This window comes from Pleurodeles waltl, chromosome 9 (genome assembly GCF_031143425.1).
Source record: "Pleurodeles waltl isolate 20211129_DDA chromosome 9, aPleWal1.hap1.20221129, whole genome shotgun sequence".
NCBI classification, from domain to species: Eukaryota; Metazoa; Chordata; class Amphibia; order Caudata; family Salamandridae; genus Pleurodeles; species Pleurodeles waltl.
In genome coordinates, this window is record NC_090448.1 from 481622050 (window position 1) to 481641197 (window position 19148).

At 40.9% G+C, this 19148-nt stretch overlaps 1 protein-coding gene across 1 annotated transcript in view; it reads right to left on the reverse strand.

The window, feature by feature from the left end:
• The window catches only part of AHNAK2 (AHNAK nucleoprotein 2), a 337863-nt gene extending 320005 nt beyond the window's left edge, over nt 1-17858 (reverse strand). Inside the window, exon 1 of the mRNA XM_069207324.1 lies at nt 17657-17858. Within this exon, the coding sequence (XP_069063425.1) occupies nt 17657-17699 (43 nt within the window). The 5' untranslated portion in view covers nt 17700-17858. The remainder of the gene's footprint in view (nt 1-17656) is intronic.
• Between the last annotated feature and the right edge of the window lie 1290 nt (nt 17859-19148).

The window sequence follows — 19148 nt, forward strand, 5'->3', positions numbered from 1 at the left end:
GAGACAGCTACAAATGTAATTTTTGGAATTTCTGAAATATTTTTTACAATCCTAATTCACTGGTGAAGTTGAATTTGTAAACAATATTATGGAAAGATGCCTTTTTAAAAGTCACTTTTGCCAAGTTTGAAATCCCAGGAAGCTCAGTTTAGCTTTTACTCTCTCCATTATGCAAGCCAGTGACTAGCATTTCCATTGGGTATTATTGAGGTGTGAAATTTCTCCCAGGACAGGGGTAAAGGCCTTATGTATGTCGAGGTGGTATTGTGCCGTTGGCAGGATGGCCTGTGTGCTGGGCCCAAGGACTTGACTACCTTTAAAGAGACCTATTCTGTCACAAGCAGATGTAGCTAACACCCAGGCTTGTACCCTTCTATTGTCTTCCCATCCAGTCTGGCCTCCATCACAGTGGGCCTCTTGTTGACATCATAGTGTCAGATCCTGCTGGAATGTCAAGACCTGTTTGACAGGTCTGCTGGGGTTTTTCATATGACATTGGGGCGTGCACTTCAAAGGATGAAACAAATGCAAAACCAGTTTTTGTACAACCGCTGTTTGGTTGCTGAAAGCTCACTTTTGTCTCTGAGTATTTCCGGGGATACAGGACTGCCAATAGGGGATTTCAGTGTTAGATGTGGAAGGGCACTAAGATTACCATAGTACACTTCCCGACCCTCAGAGTCCAAGTCAGTATGGCCAAATTCTTTGGCCACCTTGAAAACCCCATAAGTCGGGGGTTGCCCTGAGAAATTTTACACCATTGGTTATTTTACACATTGGCTATAACATCCGCAGAGGTTATACCCCTCCTCCCCACTAGCTCATATCAGGCATAAATATGGCATCTCCAGGCACTCACTGCATAACACACCCAGACCTGTGGAAGATCAAAAGGGGCTGAACTTGTGTCCGAGACCTGAAAAGAGCCTAAAATACTTGAAATGGTCTCCCTCTTGTGGACTCCAAGGTTCATAAGGCTGACCTCCTCATAAAGCTACAGGGACACAAAAAGCTACAAAAAGCCCTTTTCTACAACTGCCCATTTGATAAACTGGAAAGTGGGCCTGCAATGAACCCTGCTGTGGCTTCTGCCTGACACTCAATGAGTCTTTAAGTGCCTCCCCCTAGGTCTTGGGGGCTTTAGAAGTGTACTCCTCTGGTGGATTTGGACTTAAAGGACTAAAGTCAGTAGGTAAAATCTTTGACCAGGACAAATATATTAAGTGTATCCGGCCCACTCGATTGCAGTCACATCAAATTGCACCTATGCCCTTTTCTACAGTGACCATTGTGAATCATTGGAACTTTGTGCTTCTTATCGCCATCTCTACTTAAAGTTGTAAAGATTCACATTTCTGGTTCTCCTTGTGGGATTTTTGTGATTTGTGTGTCATTTTGTTTATTAAACTTTACTAATTGGTCTAAGTCATTTGGGGATTTTTGCATTTTGACTTTATTACCATTTTAGTGCAGCATAAATACTTTACACAATGCCTCTAAATTAAGCCTGTTTGCTCTGTGCAATAGATACCAGGGGGTTGAGCTAAGGTTAATTTAATTCCTTTAAGGGTTCACCATGACAAGGACTGTGCTTGTTTCTTGTGCTCGTACTTACCACCCTCAGCTAATAACCCAATTTTGTTACAATAGGTGATTTATTTTGTACACTAACAGTGAAAAAGGAAGTAATTAACATTGTAGTAGAATAGGGCAATAGATAAATGTTAGTATGGGTCATTTAGAATTATTTATTTGGTTGGGGTTTGTCTAGTAGCAATTGATATGCCACATGCAACAATTATACAATAGTTTGCTTGTGTTTCAGGGCTCCATTTTCATCTTGTGGTCCTATCACAGCTGGCCTCATTTTCCACATTAACCAACCCAAGGTTTTATTTGGTAGGGTTTCTTTTGACTAGCTCCCCTTTAGTTGGGATGGAATGGTTGGGAAACTAGAAGGCCATGTTTTAAGATGGCTGCTAATTGAAAAACTCACTAATTTCTCAAGGAAGGGATACATTTGGAGGACAAACCACTGGCCAAGCACTCTCCACCACAATGATAGTATGTTGCAATTAGTTACTCAGGTGGATCCTGCCCTGGATCAAGCACCACTTCAATAATCTATTGCCACTCATCTCTAAACCAGAGAGATATGTTTCTCTTGTCCTTTACAAGCACCCTTATATTAACATCTTCAATTTATAGGCATTGCTCTCTTGCATACCATCATATTTACTTTTCTCTTTCCTTTGACTCAAAGCTTGTTTATTTCCTTCCTCCTACGTTCATTTTTTTGCAGATTTAAGGGCTGGCTCAAAGTTTCATCTCTTGTGGCCAAAGCCAATTTATAAAGTTTTTGAAGTAGACAGGTAGAGTAGTGTAGATGTGTAGCGTAGCATAATTGACACAACCTACACCTCATTACACCTTGGATTGATTAGAAATGTTTAGGTTGCCAAGTAATCTTTTATAATTTTTGCAGTTGCCTATTTCATTTCTGGCCCTTCCAGGTACAGCAGTATTACTTCTAAGAGTCTCGTTATTATGCTCAGAATGACTTTCAAAAGATTGACAACTCACTGACAGAGTATCATGATAAAAGATATTGTTGACAAAATTATTGTGTCAAGAATATTGTTTACCACAATATTGTGTCACTATACATATATTGGAAATGACATAAATATTGACTCCAACATATTGTAGAATAGAATTTCATCCCAAAACAGGTAAAACATTGTTTTGTAATATATCAAATATTACAAGTTATGCATTAATATAATGTAAACTAAGTATTTTTCACTCAATATTTTGTACTACATACACACAAACATATGTGCAACGTCCATTCCAAATATTCATACATTTTTCCAGTAAATTTAATAAGAAATATTTATGTAAAATAAATGCAATTTTAAAACATAAATAATAATAATATGCTGGAGCTGGTGGTCTCTCCTTCAAGCCCATTATGAGGTTTCCCTGGGTTGACTGGCGATAACCTCTGAAATCAGAGGTTTCTGCCTGTCAGCCCAGAGGAAACCATGTGGCAGCATTGGCCTCGGCTCCTTATAGAGCCGAGGCCAATGCCGTTGCACAGAGGGCACCTCTAAAGACCGCCAGCCTCGTAAAGAGGCCCTATGTTGCTGCTCAGTAACATCCCACTTCCACTCTCAGAACCCAGCTCACCCCCCAATTACTCTTTTACTGTATCTTTTCCTTTGATTCTGTATGGTCCTCCTCTATGTTTTGGCTAGGTTCCGCAAGATGGGCACCACAGACATACATACATAGGAGACACACAATTGGTAGTGGGTGGTTAGTAAAAAAAAGTATTCTGCATCCTTTTTTCGTAACAAAATCTCAGACTGGACAATGTTATAGGGGAAGCTTTCTTCAATTACCATCTGCATCACTTCCTATTGTTTAGTGCTTCTACTTGTGTCTGACTTGCAGACATGATCTAAGAACTCCTGTGATCTGCCTTGCAAGCAATTAGCCTGACACTGCTTCCAAGGAATTTCACCTCTTCCAAAGCAGTGCTTGAATAGCTCCTTTAAAGTGTTCTTAGCTAATCCTGTTTCCTTCTTAGCCCTATTTTCGGGCCTTTGTGTTAGCCCCCTTCATATTTCATAGGTGTCAGTGTATTTCTAAGTTAAGGGACTAGTGCTAAGGGAACAATCTTGGACAGCATTTCATTTATCTTTTTCAAAATTGTTTCAAACTTCCATCTTTGGGACTGATTGCAGGTGAAATGGGTAAAAAGAGTGGGCCTATAAAAAGACTTGTGTTGGCTCCATAATACAGGGAGGCACCATTCACATACGTACCAAGTTATCAGGTCACCCTGCTTTTCATGCTTGTATAGCTAGATGTTGCGTTGTTCACACAAAAAGATCCCACTATCTAGGGAGACCAAGTATGGTCAACAGCAAAACTTCAAAACTTGGGTTTCAATGTCTTTAAAGAGACGTAGGCCACAAATCTCTTTTGAAAGACAGAATTCTATTTTGTAATGACTTTGGGAAAGTGATCTCTCCAAGTACTGAAATCTCAAGCAGTTCATCAATAATGTGTGAGAGGCATCCAAGGGGAATCACACACATACTTATGTCACTAATCCAGGATAGTAGGTCTCTCAACACATTTAAAAGTCTCAATTTGAGAAAAGGACATAGTTTCCTAGGAAAAGAAGACACGTTAAACCAAAGGCTATACCATTTAGGTGCCTAGAACCATAGGGCAATCTTTGTTTCCGGTCTGAAAGTCAAATGCAAGTTGATCAATTTGCATGACCAGTACTCAATTGGAGAGCTGTTTGATGTTTTTTGTGACCTATAACTTCACAAGATATCTAAGAGGGCATGATTGAGAACTCTTGTATTGTTGACTGAAAGTTTAGGGAATGGGGTCTACATTATAGATTCTCAATTTGAAAAACCCGCCCTGGTGATAAAAAACAAATCTTGATGTAGAGAAATAGTTATACAGCTTTTTCTAGGAATATAGAGTTTACATTGTTTTCCCTTTTTATTTTTGACGTTATCCAGGATCTTTTGATTTTACTAATATTATATGTTTATTACACATACTTATAGAGACTTTAAGCCAGCCTGCTTCATCCATTGGTTTGTTATTGCCTCATTCACATTTTATTTCTGGCCACTACACCAAGCAGCAAGGGACAATGGGTCAGCACACTTTAGCCATTTGTTAACTTCACAGTGAGTGATGGCACTCTTCCCTTTTGTAAGGGGCACAACCCCACACAGTACCTTTAAGTGCCATGGATCACTTAGGCAATGCATGATTTTAGGTACCAAAAGCTATTTTTGCTTTTAGCCAATATTTTATTTTCAAAGGCCCCGCAGCTTCCCCAACAATAGCGTTTTGCAAAAACATGAGAAAACAGAACAAGCATTGATGAAGCCAAAAGGCTAGAGGCGAACGCCAGCCCTTTTGGCTTTTCTTGATTGTTTCTTTTAATAGGACTAATACCCTAGAGCTGACTAGGTGCACTACATCAAGGCATTAAGGACTTCATTCCACCAATTAGCCTCGAACCCCTTTCAGAAGAGACTGTTAGCTTAATGGAAAAGGTGCTGAGCTGCAGATACCATTGAAGTCTAACAATTGGTAATGTCAGCCACTGAAGCATCAGTGATAATACTAATCCCATTTGTCAGATGTAATTTATGCCTTACATTTCTGAGTGTGATTTCTTCTCATTGTAGATCATGTGATCCCAAAAATAGTTATTATTCAGCCTTCTCGTAAGAACATAAAAGAATTATGGCTGTGAAATCACTCTTACTTTACAGTATGCTCTGAATTATTGTTGCCTGTAGGATTCTACATTAGTCCAAAATCTCTCTTTTAGATGGTATTACTAAACACTCACATTAAAATCAGCATATCTTATAAAGTACTTGTGGCACCTTCAAGTGGGTTTTCAAAGATTAGATTTGTTTTTTGACTTTTGTTCTCTTCATGTTAGTTTCACCCAGTGGAAAAAATAAATAATGAAACTAAAACTTCAAATCCAATAAGGTCCTATGTTCCCAAAATTCTCACATTATCAAAAAAAGTTTTTTTGCATAAAAAGTTGTAATTTGCACCTGGAAAGAAATGGTTCATGGAGATTGCGTGGGGTTGGGCACCTCCTCATTTTGAGTTTATTCAACCAGAGGAACCATGACTCTTGGAGATTCTACGGCTGGCTATTGGACTCAAAGAGAGGATATTTTTAAATCAAAAGATTGATCAACGGACACTTCATTTGGTCACGGGACACTTCATTGAACATTACTGACAAACTCTTTTATGAAAATTTACAACAAATTATAAATGATATAATAGGGGCCTTCTATTTTTAGCATGTGAATATTTCTAGACATTCAAGTAAAGTGCTGAATTTATTTCCAAAACTGAGGGGAATATATTCCTGCCTTTCCAGATTTAGAGTATGGTGTACAGCCCGATGTTCATAAGGGGAGCAGAAGTAATGGAAATATCCCTGCTGGTTCAGAACTGAAAGACAAAATACATTAGACAATCCACTCTAAGTAGGGCAAATGATGTGATGCACATACAGTATTAGCTCCACCTCCATTGAGCTGTTGTTGTTTCCTAATCTAGAGTAATGCTATCTTGACCCACACTCAGTGCCCTCAAGTGAGAAAGGTAAAACCATCAACCTAATAATTGCTCATCCCAGCATTATCTCATTTAACAACCATTTTAAATGTAATTTTGTCTATTTTATTGTTCAAGTTCCAAACTGATGGTCAGAAAAAATACAAAGTCCAATGCATGAAAATCTGAACACTCTGGAGAAAACCAAGAAAGGATTTTAATTTTCAACAACTCTTGAAAGACATCAGATATATGAATCTCACTCCTAATCCACTAAACTCTTTACCTGTCACCTATGATGAACCAGTACCGAACATGATTTTTAAACTTGCCCCTCCAGCCCTAAAATCAAAAAGAGATATATCTGATGCTTCATGGTACACAAGCAAAAGTAATGTCAAAAAAAGAATAAGCAGGAAATTAAAAATATTATAGAGAATATATGATGAGGAATTAAAACCCCTGAGTCACTTGAAACCTAAAAGAACAAAGGAAAACACAAAGGTTTCATAAGTTCAACCAAAAATGTATCTTGAAAAAGATCAAAAATCTGCTATCCAAACTCATACTGTCTCCCAGACCACAGTATATACTGTTCTTCACAAATCATTTCCTAACTCTGCAACTGTGTCAGGCAACATTACCAACACCTTCACATCCATGCAGAACTTTTACAAAACTTCAAGTAATTAACACTTGTTAGAAATTAGGTCTCTAGTTGGCCGAGGAATACACCCTGGGCCAAGTAGGGACAACAATCCGAGTCACGGAAAGCCACAACACAACCCAAATTACCATTTGGTAGGTTGGCACAGAATAGTCAGGCTTAACTAAGAAGGCAATGTGTAAGGTATTTGAGCAATAACTCATACAGTAACAAAGGGAAAACACCACATAAATACACCACACAGGTTTAGAAAAATAGATAATATTTATCTGAATAACATAGGGTCAAAATGATGAAAATCCAATGTGCACAAGCAGAATTATGATTTTTTTAAAGATTAAATCCCACTAAAGCACTTACGCCTATATTTATGGATTTTGATGCCAGCCAGGTGCCATATTTATGGAATGGCGCACACTGGCACTATGGAATTGCTAGTGTCTAAAAAAAAGACGCCAGCCGGAGGAATGGCAGTAGTGAAAAAGGCGTTAGTGGGCCAGAAATGAGGCTAGGCTAGTTAGCGGCAATGTATATGCTGCTACCTAGCCTAGTGTCATTTTCTGATGCACTACCATCGAAACATGACTCCTGTATTAGTAAAGACAGGACTCATGCCCACCACCTCAATGGCCAGTCCATCATAAGCAGTGCCAGGCAGTGGGTCCCAGGCAAGGAGCCCCCACTTGCACAGAATAAAATATATGTATATATATAAATGTATTTACCTGTACTTACCCAGGATGGGGTTCCCCATCCTATGGCGTCCCTCTGGTGTGGGTGGGGGTGTTCCTGGGGGTTGGGGTGGGCATCTGTGGGCACATTCCATGGTATTTAGCCATAGCAATGGGGCCAGACCCAGGCAGTAAATAATGGCGCTAAATAGGCTTAGCACTATTATTTGGGTCTGCCTACTCCATGCATGTTGTTTTTGCGCCAGAGTATAAATAAGGTGGTAGGGAGTTTGCATGAAATTGTGGATGGGAACACCTACTTGCATCTAATTAATGTAAAGTAGTTTCCGCATCCACAATATGACGCTAACTCATATATTTTGACAGTAGATGGGTCTAGCGTCAAAATATTAAAATGGAGTTAAGCTTGCCCTGTTTTAGCATCTAAATAAATTACGCTAAAAGGGCGCAAACCAAGTATAAATATGCCCCTTAGAAACTCAATAGCTCCAACTGGGGCTATCACGGTGTTGTTGACGGAATTATTCCCAATAACCTGTCGCCACAGGTGCCGGTCACTGAGTCACACAGACCCCCAGGCACAGTACCTTTGCAAACAAAGAAACAAAAACGTTGCATGCAGTCGTGGAGATGAAGCGTTGCTGGATCTGGTGCGGTGTTCGTCCCTTACGGCGTCTGGAGAGGTGAGGTGACCGTTCCGTACTGCTAAGCATGGTAGGTAAGGCATCTATTCCATCCGGTTGCACAGGGAGCCAGTGCAGCGTTGGTGGTGAGACGTTGGTTGCTGGAGACCCAGTGAAGTTGATGAATCCAGTCGGTCAGGACGTGATGAGTCGGCTTTGGAGTTTTGCAATCATGCTGCGTGACATCAGCAGCGTTGCGGCGACATCAGACTTGCATTGCGGATTGCGGTTGTTGCAGGACCACGGATCCAGAGCAGGCAGCATTGCGGCGTCAAGCAGCGGTGACAGTATTGGAGTCGTTGTTGTTGGTGCTGAAGTCACTGAAGTCTGAAATCTAGCTGGAAGCTAGTAGGTGAAGTCTTTGTTGGCCCTGAGGCTTCAGAACAGGAGGCAAGCTCAATCTAAGCCCTTGGAGACCACTTTTGGGGAAGGCAGAGTCCTTCCAGAAAAGTAAGATACCAGCAGGGCAACAAGCAGGGCCGCAGTCCTTCTCAGCAAAGCAGTACAGATTAATCCTTTGGGCAGCCAGGCAGTTCCTCTGACAGAGTGCAGGTATAGATCCAGAAGTGTCTGATTTGGAGGGGCCATAGAACCAGTTTATATACCCAAAAATGCTTTTGAAGTGGGGGAGACTTCAAAGAGTGGTTTTGTAGTGCACAAGTTCCCCTTTCAGCCCAGTCTTGTCTGCCAGGATCTCTGTGGTGGGTTATCAGTCCTTTGTGTGAGGCCAGGCCACTGGCCTTTGAAGTGTAAGAGAGAGCGCTTCCACCCTTCCTACCCAGGGAGACCCATTCAGTCTGTCGATGAATGCAGATGTGATTGAGTGTCCTGAGTTTATGGTTGTCTGGGTGGAATGCACAAGGGGAGCAGTCAACCAGCATAGACCAGATGTTGCTTGGAGGCAGGCTGTAAGGCACAAATGGCAGTAACTGCAGAGAAATGCCCAATTTCTAAATGTGGTATTTCTAAAACAGTAATATTAAATCAAAATTCACCAGGAGGCAGGAATTTCTATTACCATTCTGGCCATACTAAACATGACAGGGCCACTCCTTCCAGATCAGAATCTGCCACTCAAACATATATGAGGGCAGTTCTAATAATAGTCTAAGAGAGGAACAGGCCTCACGGTAGTAGAAAACGAATTGGTGAGTTTTTCACTACCAGGACATGTAAAAACACGTAAGTACATGTCCTGCCTTTTACCTACATAGCACTCTGCCCTATGGGTTACCCTGGGTACCTTAGGGGTGACATATATGTGGAAAAAGAGGAGTTTAAGGCTTGGCAAGTAGTTTTAAATGCCAAGTCAAGTGGCACTGAAACTGCACACGCAGGCCTAGCAATGGCAGGCCTGAGACATGGTTATGGGGCTAAATATGTGGGTGGCACAATCAGTGCTGCAGGTCCACTAGTAGCATTTAATTTACAGGCCCTGGGCACATGTAGTGTACTTTACTAAGGACTTTAAAGTAAATTAAATATGTACATTGGGTATAAGCCAATGTTACCTTGTTTAAGGGAGAGAGCACATGCACTTGAGCAATAGTTAGCAGCGGTAAGGTGTCCAGAGTCCTAAAGCTAACAAAAATGAGGTCAGAAAGAGAGGAGGAGGAAAGCAAAATGTTTAGGGTGACCCTTCACAGACGGCCATTTTCCAACACTGTTCCATGATGTACATGAAAGGGCTGTCAAAAAAGCACACCCTTCAAAATAAAAATAATCTGAAAGCTATTATTTTACTTACCAGCCTGTCTCTTACTCTGTAAATCCCATTCCTGCCTCACTAATGATAAGCTGTGCTCTGGCCACGTTTCCTCTATTTCTAAATATACTTAACACGACTTTTGAAGATGGTATCTTTTCCTCTGCACTGAAACTGGGTGAGCTCAGCCCCCTCCTCAAGAAACCTAACCCTAAACTTAACAACCTACAAAATATCCAACCAGTTGCCAAACTACCATTTGTAGGTAAAGTCATTAAGGAAATTCATGCAGAACAGCTTCTTCTTCATATGTCCAAATATCTCCGAAATTCCTTTTAGTATCGATTTTCGCTGCTAATATGAAGGGAGGTCCCCATATCAGATCCTAAACAGAAAGCTGGAAATCTTAGATGAATTCATCACCTATCTAAGAGTCCTTCTTGACCTCTGCAGTATTCAACACAGTAGACCACAACTCTCTATCATGGATTTTTTTTTAAATCTGGAACTGGAGTAGATTACACCATTCTGAATTGCATCAAATAATTGATCTCTTAGTGATTTTAATTTAAAAAACTGGGCTGCTTTGAATCAAATACATTTCCAGTTAAATATGGAATTCTACAAGGCTCCATGCCCCTTCTCAAGAAACCTAACCTTAAACTTAACAACCTATAAAATATCCAACCAGTTGCCAAACTACCATTTGTAGGTAAAGTCATTGAGGAAATTAATGCAGAACAGCTTCTTCTTCATATGTCCAAATATCTCCGAAATTCCTTTTAGTATCAATTTTCTCTCCAAATATGAAGGGAGGTCCCCATATCAGATCCTAAACAGAAAGCTGGAAATCTTAGATGAATTCATCACCTATCTACGGGTCCTTCTTGACCTCTGCAGTATTCGACACAGTAGACCACAACTCTCTATCATGGATTTGTTTTTAATCTAGAACTGGAATAGATTACACTATTCTGAATTGCATCAAATAATTGATCTCCTAGTGATTTTAATTCATAAAACTGGGCTGCTTTGAATCAAATACATTTCCAGTTAAATATGGAATTCTACAAGGCTCCATGCTTTCACCCTTATCTTTTTAACAATGTACATGGAACTCTTGGTCACATAGATGGTGAACAACAATATCTCCATATATCAGTGCAGTGATGATGCTCAGTAATACTAACAAGTTTCACACTTGAACAATATAGCAATCCTAACGTCACTCCTTCAAAAGTTAATCACTTAGATAACATCACTCTATTTTACAATAGACCCTACCAAAAAGGGGTTCTTAATCCTCTTTTCCTTTGATTCTCAGTGTCACATTCACAGAGGTGAACTTAGACTTTAGGTCGAAGTTTACCTTTGTGAATTGAGCCCTTATACTTCTGGTCTAATATTTGACTTCAGGTCTAAACTTGAACTTCAGGTCTAAGTATACCTTTGTGAATCAGGCCCCCTGTCTCCAGCCCAAGAAAGGCTCTAATTATTAGATTCCCTACGGTTTAGTCTTCCCTTCTATCCTTTACCAAATATCTTGGCCCTGTCTTGACTGCACTCTAACAGAACAAATTAGCAAACTACCCAGAGCCATAAAATCAGACTGGCCCTTAGTTAAAACTGAGTTCAGGAAAGCATGTATAACATACTCAGCTGTTCACACTATCTGAAAGATGAACTTAAAAGCATATGTGGTAAAGGAAACAACAGAAACATAAACTTTTAATTCTGGGCCAGAAGAAGAAAAAAGTGAAAATATGTCTTTTCCCACTAGCTCTTAAATGGTACAACATGAGTCCAAATCACATTACATGGTATCCTGATCTCTTTGCATTCAGATAGAATCTAAAAACGCACCTTTTCAGATTATTTCCTCCTGATTTCCTGTCTCTCATTTACTCCTTGACTCCAACTTTGTACGTTAGGTTCGTTGTTACTTGTGTTAATTGTAAAACACTTCTCTTGAGGTGGGGTTATGCCCACACAAAAAAAATGTTTAAAATAACTAACAGTACAGTAGAGGATACAGTGGCCCATATTTATACTATTTTTGCACCACATTTGCGTCCTTTTTTGACGCAAAAACGGCACAAACGTATAAAATACAATTGTATTTGGCAAGTTTGTGCCGCTTTTGCTTCAAAAAATGCCGCAAATGCGGCGCTAAAAAAGTATAAATATGGGCCAGTGTTCTTATACTACAATAAGGCAATATTTACAACATTGGCTATTTCCAAAAAATCTGAAGAACTATGAGAAACTTTGGACCTGGTTTAGATTTTGGTGAATGGAATACTCACACAAATGTGACAGATATCCCGTCCACCATATTACGATTTCCATAAGATTTAATGGGATCGCATTACAGTGGATGCTATATCCATCACGTTTGTGACAGAGTATTCCCCTCTGCCAAGATCTAAATCAGGCCATAAGGACCTCATTATGAGTTTGGCAGTCGGGCCGCTGAACTGACATGGTGGCGGTCTTTCAAAAGACCGCCAGGCTGATGTTCCCAAGACCACCAGATTACGAGTTCCCCACGGGGCTGGAGTGACTGGCGGGGGAGGCATGGGGCAGTATAATTGAGCTACTGCTGGCCATACATCATTGCCTGTCGGCACAACAGACGGGCTGTGCCCATGCACCTTGTCATGCACGGCACACAGTGAGCCCCAAACCCCAACATTTTTGGGGGTGCTCACCCTCCATGGGGCCATACCCCCCACAGCCCCATGTTTTGGGCCCCTTACCTGCCTGACTGCCAAGCTTTCCATGGCATTGAAAGCTTGGCAGTTCGGCAGGTCGTAATGGCCATGGCAATCCCAATGCTGCTATCTCCATCATTGACTGCTGCAGTCCCCACCCCGTTGCTGGCAGTCTCTGGTGGTTCGACCGCCAAACTCGTAATCCAGCAGTCTGACTGCCAAAGCTGTGGTGGACTGACAGCCACCACAACCATGGCGCTCCACAGACCACCAAAATCGTAATGAGGCCTTTAGTCTGTTTCAGAACAGCTCTGAAACTCACTTGTTTGGCCTACACCTCAATGATGTGACCCATCAAAAATAGAGGACAACCGCTCCAATAACAGTATTTCCCACACTTCCTCATTCTGTTATCATAGTTCAACTTGATTTGTTATTCCATGTAATTACTTTTATTACACGTAAAGTGCACTAATACCACTCAGTGAAGGCAGCGCTATATGAAACTTTTAAACAAAAGAAGAGAAAAATACCACTGTACGTGACCGTAAGCAAGTACAACTGACAGACACTGTGCTCCGCAACCACAACTAAATACACAAAAAATTACATTTGAAACCATGTCTCCTTCATGAAAGAAAACGAAAGCAAGTAAAATCATTTTTTATCCTTGAGAAACATCCTGGTTGATGCTACAAAATGTTTCATTTGCATGAGATACATGGAATACAATGAAATAAATTTAAAAATCTGGGTTTTAAGTCATCAGTAGGTTAGCACAGATGCTCACAAAGGTCACACAATTCGTCTATTTAAGTGTATTGCAACCTTTGATAATAGCATCATGCATGACATCACCCATAACAATTTTGCTGACATTACTGATAACATCTCTGCCAATGGTATCATCAGTTAAAAGCCCTAATGACATAATACATGATATAACGAATAGTATCTCAGATAAAGCAAATAGCTTCTGTTTGCATTTCCATTACAAGAAATATTCAGAAAAAAAATAATCAAATAACTATAGAGAGGCAGAGAATAAAAGTAAGATTAATTTTAGTGGAAAATTATAATACACTTAATTTTGTTGAATGAACTTCATGTGTGGCTTATAGCGTCAGCAAACCCCTTATCTGAGCGAATTTATATAGACGTGTCAACTGTTAAGTGTTTCCAGTGAAAGAGAAGATATGAAAAAGGGAATCAGTCATTCTTAACTTTTGAATATTTGATGCAGAAGTGTGTGAAGTTCATGTCTACAACTACAAAAGGGCATGTGTCCTGCTCTTGGCCCTCTACACTTGCACTTCCTTTTAATAACTAAGGTTTATGTAAGTTATGATGTTACGTGTTTTGTTCTCAGAGACTGTAAGGAGAAAAGGCTCCCATGTAGTTCGTTCTATAATAGAAAACAGTGTACAGTATCAGGGAGGATGTCGTTTTAGTGCGCCATTCATTAAGGTTTTACAGAAAATGTATATATTGGGGGGAATTGTCTTCTCACATCTGATATATTTCATTTGCGATTTGGGAGTTTTCTCAGGGCCCAATTATTAATTTTCATAATTTATGTTTCAGTCTAAGCTTCTGAGCAGTTTTGTTTCAATATTACCTGTTGTCTCGCTTCTGTCTGGACTAAAGTCTACTTTTCTGATGGAAAATCTCCCATGAGTTGTTCTGACTTGATTCAAGGCTTATAAATTAAAAAAATGCAAGCATTTTGTAAATCTGTTTCTGGCACCATAAATGTGTATGTAATTTACTGTCCAGACGTGGACTTTTTTCTGCAGATCCAAAGCCTGAAGACATTGCCAGAGTAGAGAGATGAGTCGGCAAATGGAGTGGGCCAGGTGGATTACTGTGTTTCACCTGAAATTCTGTCCATCTTAAATGGGAGTATAGCCTGATTTGTTGCTGCGTTACATAATATATGCATCTCACGTAGCTTTGGAGTACTTTGATATCATCATAAATTCCCACTGAAAGAGACCCCGTCATATTTAGTGTAGGAACACACATTGAGTACAACCTTTCTGTTGTTCCCTTCAGTGTGCCTTGACACCATGAGCAATAACTTAAATGCTGTGCATGGCTATATTGGAGAGAAAATCGTGAGAATACCAAATTCTGAATCTGATTTCACTGCAATGATATTTCAACAGTTTAAGAAGCATAATTTAGTTTTCCCTGATCTTTTCCCCCCAAGGGACGAGCTCCTTTCCTTGGTGTACCCCCACATCGACCACATTTCAAGAAGCCAGAGGAAACTGCAGTGGAAGGCCATATAATGGCATTACCTTTCATCCACCTTCACACACCCTTTTCTGATCCTTTAGACACAAGAGAGGTGTGGAAAAACAAGGGTTGAACTTTCCTGGGCCAGTCAAGATTCTTTCTTGTCAGCTGTGAGTCTGCTAAGACATGCTGTTGACAAAGCGATTCTAGGATGCAGACTCAGCTTTCAGAGAGCAGTTTTTAGTCTGGCTTCAGGTGGGGAAGATGAGGGAAGGCAAAGAAGATGGTGGGGAAGATTGTAACATTTTTCATATTTGGCCAGGAACGGCAAGAGAGGCATACAGAGACTAGGGCCCATATTTATACTTTTTGATGCAAACCAGCGCCAGCGCTGGTTTGCGTCAAAACATTTACTGCCGGCTAACGCCATTCCTACGCACCATGCGGGCGTCTTATTTAGGGATTGACGTTAGCCGGCGCTGCGGGCTGGTCAGAGTAAAAAAAAATGACTCAAACTAGGCAGTGCCGGCGTGGGGGAAAATGGGGGTTGTGCGTCAAAAAAAGGTGCAAGTCAGGTTTGAGTCAAAAGTCATGGCTCAAACCGGACTTGCGCCATTTTTTGACTCACAACCCCCATTAAAATGACTCCTGTCTTAGCAAAGACAGGAGTCATGCCCCCTTGCCCAATGGCCATGCCCAGGGGACTTATGTCCCCTGGGCATGGCCATTGGGCACAGTGACATGTAGGGGGACCCAAATTAGGCCCCCCTATGCCACTTTAAATAATAGAAAAAATAATCCTTACCTCAACTTACCTATGCCTACCTGGGATGGGTCCCCCTATCCATGGGTGTCCTCCAGGGGTGGGCGATGGTGGCAGGGGGTGTGGCTGCGTGCCGTTTATTAAGGCCCGCCCCCTCCTGTGCGTCAAAATGACGCGGGAGTATAAATAAGGTGCACAGGCCTTAAAGTAATTTTAGGGACGGGATCGCCTACCTTGCAGGTCATTAACGCAAGGCGGTTTTCCGCATCCAAATAATGACGCACACTGAGTTTTTTTTACATCTGCAGGGTCGGGCGTCATAGCATAAATATGGGGCTAGGTTTGCGCCGAAAGTGCATCAAAATCTTTGACTCACGATTGGCGCAAACGGAGTATAAATATGTCCCTAGGTATTTGTAATTTTGCTTGTACATTTAGGTCCATAATTATACTTTTTAGCACCGCATTTGCATCATTTATTAATGCAAAAGTGGCGCAAACTTACAAAATAGAATTGTATTTTGTAAGTTTGCGCCATTTTTGCATTAAAAAAACGCAAACATGATCCTAAAAAAGTATAAATATGGGCCTTAGTATATATAGAATCTTATGCAGTGCCCCCTCAGCTACAGCACAACGCACACTCCTCTACCCCCTGCCCCGCGAATCTGAGCATGGGAAGAAAATTTGAGTGGGTCATGCATACTATTAAGTTATAGAAGGTGTCTATGAATTCAGCCTCAGGATGATGTGTTTGACCTCTTGGTTCGATCTTGTTGTCTATTTGGTATACTTATGTGATCAACTTCCCCTTTTCTCGAAGTTAGTTATCTATAAGTCTATATATTATTTCAAGAGCTGTATTTGAATCAGTTGCATTGCATTAAACATCTGTCATACTTAATAAGATTTTGCAGTATTTTCATTAAAAGTGATTTCGGAGCCGGGGGTGTGGGTGGGGTATGTGTGTGTGTTTGTGTGGCGTTTTTCTTTATTTAGTCAATTGGTTGCGGAAGATTAAGAAAAAAGAACACATATAACATATACAATCAGAGTATATAAAAAATGACAGTTATGGGCTAAATTGGTACTCCATGGTCTCATATTGCCCTCTGATTTCTGACCTGGTCATCTGTTGAGTCAAAAGGTTTGGGGAGAACATACAGACCTAAAATGTGAGTCTATGTTTAGTTTATTTCACGTGAAACCAGGAGAGCAACAGTATTGAGAAACAAAAACCATCGCAGACCAGCATTAATTTCGGACGCTATGTGTCTCCCATCTGGCCCAATATATATATATTCAGTTTACATGTATTTCATTTTACTCCACGGCCGTGTTCTTTTCTTGTTGATGTTTCAATTAAATAATACAACAACTAAAGAACAGAATTATTTTAGGTAAAGTAGTTATTCCATCAAAATATAGTTTTGAGCATATAGTTTGGATAAAACGGGTGCAAATACTGTGTTCCCACTTAGAGGCTTAATTGATACTGTGCTCAGTGAAGCCGTTACTCCATACCAATAACTTTTAGGTGGTGGTAACTTCCGAAGCAAAAAAATAATAAAATAAAAAATGAGGTTTTAGCGTTTACTGAAAAAAAGTACAATGTTACTCATTACCCTTTACCACGACTCTATTAGCTCGGTGATGTGGGATAGGGGCCAGAGTTATTGACTTTGGTGACAGAAGGGCAAAATTCGAATATCAGGTGACGCATCGGCGTTTTGAGATTCTGGGCAAATCACTTAATTTCACATGTTTTTTTAAAAAACTGACCTTATGTAAAGTAATGTGGTGCTCGTATAAAGTGCCATATTGTTCTTGAGGCACAGTCCAATTTATGAAACTGCAAAATTTTATAAGTACCCGCCACCTGGGGCAAATGGTATTTGCACGGCAACTTTAATTTGCACTCGTGAACTTTTGCCACGCAATTAATAGATGTATGTAAAAGACCGAGTAAATGCGAGTGTAAATGGCGTCAGAGAGAAGTCACACAATCAGAGGTACTGTCAGCAACATTAAAAGAAAGTTAAAGAAAACTCACCAAAAACACTGGCAGTTCCTAAAACTTTTCCTGGAGCAGACATAGTCACTGCAGAGTTCTGTGATAGTACCCCCTCTCTCCTTTAGAGAGTGGGAAGGAAAAGCTGCGCGCAGTTTCAAGCAAAATGCGCAGCTTCTTCCTCAAGGATTAGTCGGGCTGTCCATTCCTGTGGAAAGGAGACAGGCTAGGCTACCTCAAGGCTGGTTGCCATATCGTCAGACAAAGAACGAAGTCAAGGTTCACAGTGAGTTAACTTCATTTATTTCTCTCCCTGAACACCAGCAGCACGTCGTCATTCTGAACAGGATGAGGGCACGAGGCGCTCCTGGTTCAATGTGATTTGCGCTAGGACAGAGAGGATATCTGTATTTGACTATGAACTCCCTGTTTTATACGGCAGTGAGTCGACAGGGCTGTCATTCTCTGCGTGCACCAATATGTGCTCAGGGGTGGGGATCATGCAAATATGTCACATGCTAGCAAAACAGCAAGGTATACATGAGAGAATAGGTGAGAGTGCTAAACAAACTTCAATTGCTTTCTTTTCATTCCTAGCCTTGCCCTGAGGGTGTTCATGAGTCTAAAGCAGCAAGCACTGTAAGTACGCACTATTTCAGTGCATGAGCCAGATTACTGCAGTCTTTGCAAAGATTTTAAATGCGTTTGTACTATAGTACAGTGGTAGTAAAGGCAAAGAAAGTATAGATTTTCGTCAACTCCTTCTGCGCACAGATTTGTGGGCCCTTTCAAAGGCAGGGTGCTCCAAAATTATGTATAAATTGCTTCCACCCACTAGTAGATTTTTTTGCAAGTTATAGTTAGCACAAATATGGCCTGATGTATTTGCACATATTGACAGGCAGACAACCAGCACACACATCTTTTTCCTCATCAGACTTTCACCCAAAGCATAAAAACAGCAAGCATTAGTAAATCCAATAGGTCTGTCCTATGTGAGAGCTATTGGCTTTGCCAATGTTTTTAGCTATGTTGTACAGCAGCGTGGTTCCTGCTCAGCGTGGCTAAAAGTTAGTGGTGTGGTGATGAGTAGCATGGCATAGAAGATAGTGACATAGAGGGGATCAGAGTAGAGTGATGTACAGTGGAGTGGTGTAGAGAGTCGTGGGGTGGCAGAGAGTATCTTGGAGTGGGGTGGAGTAACATAAAGTGGAGTCGCATAGAACAGAGTGGCATAAAGTAGAGTGGAGTGGCAGAGTACAGTGGAGTAGAGTAGGGTAAAGTGGCCTGGGATAGAATAGGGTGGCAGAAAGGAGAGTGGAGGAGACTGGCGTGGAGAGGAGTGGCCAAGTGTGGTATGGTGGGGGGTGGCGTAGAGAAGCATAGAGTGGAGTGCTGAAGAGTAGTGTGGTGTAAAGTAGAGTGGAGTGGCATAGAGACGAGTGGAATGGAGAAGGGTAGAGTGGCATAGAGTGGAGTTGTGTGACATTGAGTGGAAAAGAGAGGAGAGGTGTACGGACGAGTGGCATGCAGT